The 10,148-nt window shown below is 46.7% G+C and overlaps 1 protein-coding gene across 3 annotated transcripts in view; it reads right to left on the bottom strand.

Annotated features, from left to right (window-relative positions):
• Window positions 1-10,148, bottom strand: part of LOC125938259 (trem-like transcript 2 protein) — a 47,434-nt gene that overhangs the window by 20,798 nt on the left and 16,488 nt on the right. For all 3 annotated transcript variants that reach the window (XR_007462646.1, XM_049653302.1, XM_049653303.1), the window contains exon 4: window positions 9,236-9,351. Coding sequence is in view for 2 of the 3 variants with exons in the window: in XM_049653302.1 (XP_049509259.1) it covers window positions 9,236-9,351 (116 nt within the window). In the remaining variant the exon portion in view is untranslated. The remainder of the gene's footprint in view (window positions 1-9,235; window positions 9,352-10,148) is intronic.

The following is a 10,148-nucleotide window of genomic DNA, read 5'->3' as shown; positions in this document are numbered from 1 at the left end:
CTTGCAGACCCAAGGACAAGGCAGCATTGGGGAACACTCGGTGGGGAAAGAGGGGAAAGGATCGAGGCACCAAAATAATATGAGCTTATGCGCCCTTTCTTTGAGAAAAAGTGTGAGTCTCTTTTTACTGCTTTAATTGAATGGAAACTATAAACCAAACTACCCAGGTGTAAAAGTACCACGTGCTATAAAAGTTTTAATCCATGTTAATAAGAAGCTAAATTTATAACAAGGAACTGAAAGCTTTGTTAACCCACTGGTTCTGTTGAAGGAAAAAGCTTAAAAGCAGGGTTGTCTGACAGAATTTCCTGCTGCGGTGGAAATGTCCCAAATCTTCCAGCACAGCCCCATAGCCAATAGCCACATGTGGTCATTGAGCAATTGAGCGTCTGATATGTAGCAGGTGCCACTGAGGAACTGAATTTTTATTTTTCATTTAATTTAATTGACTTAAATGTGAAATAGCCACGTGTGGTTGGTGGCTAGAGTGTTAGCACAGCTTTGAATAACTGAGGTCAATTTTAACAACACTCTGCCCTGCTAATGACGGGCAGACTTCTTTGTCATGTGCTGTTTGTGAAAGTTGAAACTATAAAGCTAATAGAAGATCACGTATGAGAATATCTTTGCACATTTTCTTTTTTTTAAATTTTGTTGTTGTTTATTTCCAAGAGAGAGAGAGACAGAGAGAGAGAGAAAGACAGAGAGACAGAGAAAGAATCCCAAGCAGGATTCGAGCTGTCAGCGCAAAGCCCACTGTGGGGCTTAAACTCACAAACTGGAGATCATGACCTGAGCTGACATCAAGATCTGACACTCAACCAACTGAGCCACCCTGGCGCCCCTCTTTGCACATTTTCTAAGAGACTATATTCAAAATATTATCGTGCTGCAGATTGGGAAGTACATCTTAAATAAGATCATCAAACCCAAGTCATAAAGGGAAAACAGGTGGATTTAATTACATGGTCACCCGCTGGCTTCCCAAATATCAGCAACATGACCTTCAGAGAAGAGAAAGCTGAGTTTATTGCTGGTGGCGGTCAGAGAGAACATCGCCTCGGCAGAGCTGCGGGCAGCATCTTAGAGGAAGGCAAGGTCAGAATTTATTGAGAAGTTCAGTTCAAGGCAGGCTTTGCATAGCAGGGGCTGCACCAGGACTGGGGACAGATGGCAATACAACACTCTAGGATTGGTTGCAAACGACCTCTTGATGCTCGCCACATTGAAGAGTCACTGGATCTTCCAGGAAGTTTCTATAATGAACAATGAAACCATTTGCCTGGGCGAGAAAATGACTGGAAAATTAAGTAATACTAACCAGAACAGTGGAATAGCAAAGGCGCGTTAATATAGACGGTGAGATGTGGCGAAGATGTGGCTTGTAGTTACAAGCACTTTACGCTCACAGCATAAACATTCATTTTCCAAGCGAAGGCTATCGTGGACAAAAGCAATGTCGGCGAACAGCTGCATGTGGACCCTGGCCTCCTGCCTGCAGCCACAGGATCCATGCGGGTAAAGGTCTACAGCTACTCAGAGTCGGGACGGACGCACTTGTCTCTTCCTAGAATGAGAGAGAATGTCGGTGAACACAGGCCACTCACCACCGCCTGATGCCCCTGGGAGACAGTTTCTCATCACCTCCCGTAATGTGATAAGGGAAGAGGCATTCTGCTGACCCCTCAGAACAGAGCTGCAGGCCATAACACCCCTGAGTGGCAGTCGCCAATGGGTTCCTCAGCAGCCAGCAGCGGGGTATCACACGGCTCGAGGCAGTTCTCTGACCCCTTTTGTTTTGGTGTATGGGACAAGGACCCCACAACTCATTGTATCTATCTTCTTTTTTTTTTTTAATTTTTTTTAACATTTCTTTATTATGGAGAGACAGAACATGAGCATGGGAGGGGCAGAGAAAGGAGGAGACCCAGAATCTGAAGCAGGCTCCAGACTCCGGGGCTGTCAGCACAGAACCCGATGCGGGACTCAAACTCACAGACTGCAAGATCATGATCTGAGCCGAAGTCAGATGGCTAACCAACTGAGCTACCCAGGCACCCCACGGCTCATTGTATCTTCTGCACCAAATCACTGAGGCTTGGGCCTGGGCTTGGCTTGATGTGTGTTGCCAGGTAACAGATGAGAGCCTGAGGGAAGCTATTTGCAGTGTCTACAACTGACTATGAATGAATATCTAAATGAGCCAAGAGGTTATTAAGACTCAGCAAGCAGAACATGGGGCATCTGGGTGGCTCAGTCGGTTGAGCTTCAACTCAGGTCATGATCTCGAGGTCTGTTGAGTTCGAGCCGGGCATCGGGTTCTGTGCTGACAGCCCGGAGCCTGGCACCTGCTTTGGATTCTGTGTCTCCTTCTCTGCCCCTTCCCTGCTCGTGCTGTCTCAAAAATAAATAAACATTAAAAAAAATTTTTTTAAAGAATCAGCAAGCAGGAGAAAGGAAGTTCAACAGCAAAATGATCAGAAGAAAGTGTTGTAAAACAGTAAAAATCCAAATGCCTAAGAAGCCCACGGATAGATGTTTGACCTCATTAGTTATCAGAGTTATCAGAGAAACACTCAAGTGAAAACACTGAGCTTTCACTTTGTACTCAGCAGACTGGCAGGAACTAGGAAGTTGAGTAAGATTCAGTATTGAGAAATGTGAGTATGTGAGAAAGTTCTGGAACTTCCACGTGGAATAAATGTGTGACTATCCTACATTCAGTGTCCAACTCCTGAATGCATACTCTATCGTGGTTACTATTGTTTGTGTCCTGTTTAGGAAATATTTGCCCACTCTAAGGTCATATTTTCTGTTTTCTTTTAGAAGCTTTATTGTTTATACCTTTTATTTTTTTTGTTTATGATCCATTTTAGTTAATTGGGTGTATGGGGTGGGAAAAAGGAAAAAACCCCCCCCCCCCCCCACCGCCCGCCCCAGGTGACTATCCCATAAACCATCACCATCTATTGGGAAGACCAACCTTTGCCACTGAATCAGAGGCACCTGTGCGGTAATCAGGCGACAACATATATGGGTGTGTTTCAACACAATGGAATCATACATAGCAATAAAAATTTAAAAAAATCAAAGATTTAGATTTACATAGAGTAACAAGGACAGGGTCAGAAGCAAGATTGAGTGAAATTTATAAACAGAGTTATAGCTTTCAAAACTACAGTTAAAAACAAACATGCGTTGGGGCACCTGGGTGGCTCAGTCAGTTAAGGGTCCAACCTGGATCAGCTCAGGTCATGACCTCACACTTCATGAGATTCAGCCCGTGGGACTCTGCACTGACATCACAGAGAGATTCCCTCTCTCCCTCTCTCTCTGCCCCTCCCCCGCTCATGCACATGTGCACACATGCACTTTCTCTCTCAAAATAAATAAATAAATAAATAAATAAATATTTTAAAATATAAATAAAAATAAACATGCATTAAAGATTCTTTTAAACTCATATTCAGTGAGTGAACCAGGCAGATGTTAGATCTGGTTAGAAAAGGAAGTCAAGAAGCATATATTTATATGGAGGAAAGCAATGTTGAATTGCAAGGGGAAACAAACCAGTTTGGTGTTTATTCCCGCCCCTTCCCCACCTCCATCCACAGCAGGGGAAGGAAGAAAAGGACAGAATCTGCATGTCTGTCACTTACCTACAACTTACATAACTATAAAATAGCTCCCACAGAATCAGAAACAGAGAACCCAAGGGAGAGTGTGCTAGAGACAATGCAGTTTTCCACTAAAGTGCACATTATATTCTATTATATAATAGAATGAAATGTGTATCGGGTGCCTGGGTAAGTCAGTCGGTTGACTGAACTGAAGCTAGCTTGGGAATAAACTTTATATTGTTTAGAAATGCCCAGAAGGGTGTGGATGAATAGACAGAGCACAGAGGGGTTTGAAGGGAGTGGAACTACTCTGTGTGGTACTCCAGCTGTGGGTACATGTCAGTGCACATTTGTCCAAACCCATAGCATGGACAACGCCAAGCGTGAGCCCTAAGGTGATCTATGGGCTTTGGGTGGCACTGATGTGTCCATGTAGATTCATTGATTTTACCACTCAGGGACACGATGTCCATGGCGGGGGAAGTGGCGTATGGAGGGGTGGGCAGGGGTTAGAGCAGAACACTGTACCGTCTACTCAGTTTTTCTGGGAACCTAAAACTGCTCTCAAAAATAAAGTCTATTTTTTTTAATGCCCAGAAGAGTGATGGTCTTGCCATAGGCTTTAGCAGGGGGCCAATGAAGTCTCTAGCCAAGCAAGGCTGGACGGCAGTAAGAGGACAAATATAAGTGTCATCTGAATTACACTCTGTGAGTCCCAGTTGTTGTACTTAACACAGAAATCAATTGCCATGCCCTTGGTCTTGATGACTCCCCCTGGGTTTCTTTGCACCCAGCCCTCCACGCTCCCCCACCTGGTACTGCTTTTCTCCCTCTGGGTAAGAGAGGGGCTGGGCAGAGATCTCACAACAGAAGTTCAGGAAGCCTCTTATTTACCACTGAACAGAGTGGAGTGTGGTATTTGTTAGGGGAGGAAGGCATGCCCGTCAGCTCCTGGAAGGTTAAGTCTGCTTCCCTGGGTGTGCTGTGTCCTGGGGACACTCCAGGAGGCTGCCTTGCCTGAGGAGGGACAGAAATGAACAGTATTTGAAAATGATGTGTCCATGTCAGCCCCAGCCTGCATCTTCCTCCCTCCTCTGAAGGAAAGGCTGGATTGCCAGTAGCAAAAATCCTCACCCTGCCCCTTCCACCCTTCCAGGGAGCCAGCCCAACCCCATTCACGTCACCCCCAGGGGCGGGCCCTGCCTCCTCTCCAAAGACTTCTGAGCACAGAAGTGAGGAAAGTCAGGGGATGGGTTCTGGGGAACACCTGGGAACCTCTAAACCCACATCTGCAGCTGTTGCCTGTGTCCATTCATTCATCTCATTCATTTCCACCCAAGCCTGTCCCTGGCCCTCACTCGCCTGAGCGAGCCCCGGGCTTTCTGGACAGAGGCAAACAGGACTGAGAACAAGATGAATCCACATGTCAGAACAGTCGCCAACACCAGCAGGTCCTGGGAAAGGGCGAGCACTGGAATCCTAGGTTTGACCCCCCAGAGTCCAAAAGGGTGGGGATCTGCCTGCTCCTGGCCATGAGAGCAGCCACACAGGGGTTCGCACCCTTTGAAGATGAGGCCTCTACTTTTCCCAGGATCTTAACCCTGACTCTCACCCCAAAGGAATCTACCTGGTCTCCTGCCCCTAACACCTCCCTTCTCCAGACTTCCTGCATAGCTGCTGGGTCACTCTGCACCCAGACCCTCACTCCTCCCCTCAGGGGACCTAGGAAAAGCCCTTTGTGTGCCCCATTGCTTATAGGACAAAGTGCATGTAACTACATGGCCTTCAAAGCTCTCCACCATTTGAATTTATGGTCCTGCGTTAACCTTACCCTCTTCTCGCCACTCAGCCCAACTGTCTACCTCTGTAGGCAGCACACTCTGTGCATGCGTTCCCACAACTTGCCCCTGGCATGGAACACCACTCCCTTTGTGCCTTCAGTGTTTCTCCTCCTCCGGGTAGTGTTTTCTGACCCCCACCTCTGGCCCCCACTCCCCAGCAAGTCTGGGTAGGGATGAACTTCTGTTGATCCCATTCCTTTGACTCCAAGGAAGGAAGAGGCTCTTGATTACTCAGATTCCACTGCACCTGGGCCACTTTTTCCAGGTGGTGTATGTCCTTAGCTCCCCAACCCCCAGCTCCTCTCCTTTGGGGCTGGTGGACGGGACTTTTGCTGCCTTGAGGTGATGACATTCAAGGCTTGCACTGGGGCTTCAGGATAGAAATAGAAGCAAAGGTCATTCTTCCTGCTAGGGTTCAGGACTCCCTTGGCCCACCTGGAGCAGGAGAAAGTCCTCCGTGTGGTCCAGCCTGGCTCTCCAGTGTCCACATGTGGAGCCTGAGCTGAGGGCCCCAACTAAGCCCTTACACTGCTTTACTCTGGCCTCCATGTAACAACCCTCATTCAGACACAACTTACCCTGGACCAGATTTCCTTTGTTGGTTCTCTTGGCTAGTGCCATTTTCTAGAAGAGATAAAAAGCCTTTCTGAGCCTTGACTGACACTAGGTTCCTACTGGGCGCCCAGATAATGCTTGAGGAGGATGGGTCAACATATCCTGAGTTTGCCAGCCTATCTGCGCAATCCAGCCGACTCAGTCTGAGCCAGAGATGGCCCTTCTTCTCCTACATGCTGAGTGGCCTTCTCCCAAGTTCGTTGCCATGGGACTAGACTCTGTTTGGGAGGGAAACATTCACACGGTCCTAGCAGGTCAAAGGTAGGGGCGTTCAATTGCATCCACTCCAACCCCCCAAGGAACAAGGTAACAGGGAGTGCCCAAGGTCACTCAACAGACAAAACCAGCACTGGGACCCTCATTTCCTGACTCCATTCCTATATATCCTGTGACATACAGCTGGTCTCAGCCTTCAGGGTCTTTCAGCTCTCAGCACCCACGCCCTCCCAGACCATCACAGTCACGTGATTGCTCATCTGCCACAATAGTCCTTCCGCCCTAGCTTCTGTCCCAACATGGAACTTGCCCATGAGACCAAGAACCTCCCTCCTGCCCTCCAGGGCCCACCTTCTGTCCTCTCAAATTCCCATTTCAGGCCTCCCTTCCTACAGTGGGATTGGGTGGACAATGTTATCGCCTCCAAATATTCCCCCCCTCCCCAATATATTAAGTTTCTTTCTGTGGTTGGCAACTGCCATGCCCTCCCTCACCTGGTAAACTAAAGAAAAAGTCAAGAAGAATAAAGAAGGACTCCCCACAATCCACTGAGGGAAAGTCTATCTCCGGGCACACCAACCCCTCCCCAGAAAGAAACATTTTTAGAAGATTATATTTTGTTTCCCTTGTGAGACTAATAATTCCTTCAGGCAGGAGCAATCTGTACTAGACTCGGTTTCCTTAGCCACATTAGCCTGAAGTTCTCTGTAATTACTGGATGAAGCTACTATTTATTAGTCCTCCACAGCATCTTTTGTGGCTTGATGAAAGTAATTATGTTTACATTTATCCTGTACTAAACTTGATACACTTTTCATGCAAGATTCTGGGCTCAGTCACTCTTGATTATTTTTCTTATTGTCTTTATTAAGATTTGAGTAAAGGAACCAGGCGGAAGGATGGATTCGGACCTGGTGGGCCCATGCCATCTGCTGGTGTCTGGGGTGGGCGAATTCTGCCAAGTGTAAAATATAAGGCCTTTGTTTCTCTGAACTCAATAAATACAGAAGAACCCAGAGAAATGGAGCCATTGAGTATCACCGTGGAGGAAGCCAGAAAGGGGTGAGAGACTTACTCAAGGTCACTGAGGATGTTCAGGGCACAGGGAGAATGGGAATTGGGCCAGCACACCTCCCCTTGTCCTGTTACAGCCCCCACCTCCCTGGGTGAAGAGCAAAGTGTTAGTGCTTCCCCAGCGTCCAGACACCAAGACCAAATTAATAAAATGTCCCTGGGGCACCTGGGTGGCTCAGTCGGTTAAGGGTCCGACTCTTGATTTCGGCTCAGGTCATGATTTCATGGTTCATGAGTGTAAGCCCTGTGTCAGGCTCTGCACTGACGGTGCAAAGTCTGCTGGGGATTCTGTCTCCCTCTCGCTCTGCCCCTCCCCTGCTTGCCCTCTCTCTAGCTCTCTAAACAAATAAAAATAAACTTTAAAAAATAATAATAATAAAATAAAATGTCCCTGAGTAGAGGGCAATGAAACCCCTTAACTGACCGCATAAATCCTTTGCAACCAGCCGGTTAATTACTGGGTGTCACTGGATGTTTCTAAAGTCCTGGGGAATGACTATATTCTATGACGTGGGCTCAATAGCTTCCCTCCATCCTGCCTACAGCCCCATCAGTTTGCATGGTCAACTCTTTATTTCCAGATACTTTGCAGTCCGATTTAAGCCCAGCCCTCTCGTGATAGTCACATATTGGGGTTAGCAGGGCATGGGCCAGCAGTGTCCTGTGGGGTGGAGGCCCCTCCAGCCCACCGGCTCCAAAGGGGAGTGTTTCTCAAGAAGCTTGAGGCAAAATTGTCGGCCTCACCTTCCCAGCTCTGTCTCCCCACGTGGGGAGGTGGGCTTTCCAATAAACTGGCGGTGCCCCCACCAATAAGAAGCAACTCAAGGTCAGTGAAAGGCCCTTCATTTTGCTCTCTAGAATCTATCCCTCATCCACTACTTTTTAAATCCCTTGAGAAAGGGGGCAGCTTTCTATTGGCAAACTGGGCCCATTTCCAGGATTTACCAAGAACCATCCAGTCAAGGCGGGTTTCTGTAGGATCCCAGCTGCCCCAAGCACCCGCTGAAAGATACAGCAAGTAACCTGACTTCTTGGAGCCTCCCTCCCTTGTACCATGGGGGCAGCAGCACCTATTTCATAGAAGGGAGATGGATGAACCAAGCACTTCGCACAAAGTCGTTGCTCAGGTGTCTAGTTCCTCTAGCAGGTTCTCTGACATAGAGTAAGAGGATTTTTGAGATCACCTAGCCCAACTTTCTTGTCTTGACAGGTGGGAAAGCTGAGGCCGAGAGAGGAGCTAGGTAGGACTTTCGCAAACTGACAGAGTGGGCGTGGAAGAACCCGGTGCACTGCTTTCAGGTCTGGAGCTTTTCCAGTTGCTCTCTCTGTGCCACCTGGCATCCAAAGCAGCCCTCTCAGCCTGTGGCTGAGGCCAGCCTCTGAAAAAGCCATTCCTTTCCTGTCCAGGGTCTTGCTGCTTCTCGCCTTTGCACTGTATCAGCCAAATCCATTTGGATAGGACATGGGGGTTCTGAGGTCAACCACACACCAGTGCAGCCCTAAGTCTTGCCACTGGAGCCCTGCCATTGTGACCTTGAATATGGGTTCCGTGGGACAACCTTCAACAGGTATCCCTGGTCTGGGCCAGTTTAGGTCTTTGTTTCTTTCTTTTCTTCTCTTTCCTTTTTTTTTTTTTTAATATTTTTTTTTGGAGAGAGAGAGACAGACAGACAGACAGATAGACGAAGCAGGCTCCAGGCTCTGAGCTGTTAGCACAGAGCCCAATGTAAGGCTCCAACTCACAAACCGCGAGATCATGACCTGAGCCAAGACCAAAGCTTAACTGACTGAGCCTCCCCGGGCGCCCCTGGGTCTTTGTTTCTAAGTGTAAGAGCACACCACTGTCTCTGGGGGGCGCTGGCTCCTCACCCGCTGCCAGGCCTTCAGGCTGGAGTAGAGCATGACACTTTAAGAGCAGGCTGTGGTCAAGGTCTCTCCATCTAGCAGTCACTTTTGTTTCTCCTCTTCGCCTACAGCTTGGAATCCTAGAATGAGAAGTCAAAGTGTTGCACTGAGCAAATGTTCCTTCCACCATCCCTACATCCACAGACCCCACCACAGATACAAGGTCGCAGATCAAAAGTATTAGCAGCTCCATCAAGCACTTAAACATTTAAATATTAATATTTAATATTATAATTATAAATATTATTAAATATTAATATTTAATAATTATAATATTAAATATTAAATAAATAAAATTATTTAAATAAATAATTTAGGATTTCTGTAAATTATTTTGAAATGGTTCAGCAATTTTATATATACATACATATGATATGCAATTGTATAGTTATATATCATGATATAATATAAACATACATATTTATAAATATACATAATATGTGTTAATATATGTAATGAATTAATAAACACATTTATATTTACAATTAACATATTTATAAGTATGTATCTCAGCAATGTACACACATATGGAGCAAATAATGCAAAATATCAATTATGGTTGAATGTTTTGATCTAGGTAACAAGTTTACGGTGGCTATTGTCTCCGTATTTTGTAGACTGAAAAATTTTAATAATAAAATGGTTAAAAAAAAAAAAGTGAAAGAGAACTTGACCCGTTTTACAACCCATGTTCTATTCTACCTGTGCTTCCCCAGACACAGCCCTGGCTTTCCAGCACCCAGTACTTCATCCCAGCCCCTGCCGTCCCCAGGCTGAGTGCTCTCCCCCACTCTTCTCCACCCACATCCACCCCTTCTGGTCCTAGAGGGAGTCTACCTGGACAGTTCCACCTGCGCTCATCTCCTTCCCTTTTCAA

This window comes from Panthera uncia (assembly GCF_023721935.1).
Source record: "Panthera uncia isolate 11264 chromosome B2 unlocalized genomic scaffold, Puncia_PCG_1.0 HiC_scaffold_24, whole genome shotgun sequence".
Taxonomy (NCBI): domain Eukaryota; kingdom Metazoa; phylum Chordata; class Mammalia; order Carnivora; family Felidae; genus Panthera; species Panthera uncia.
This window is presented reverse-complemented; position numbering and strand designations above follow the sequence as displayed.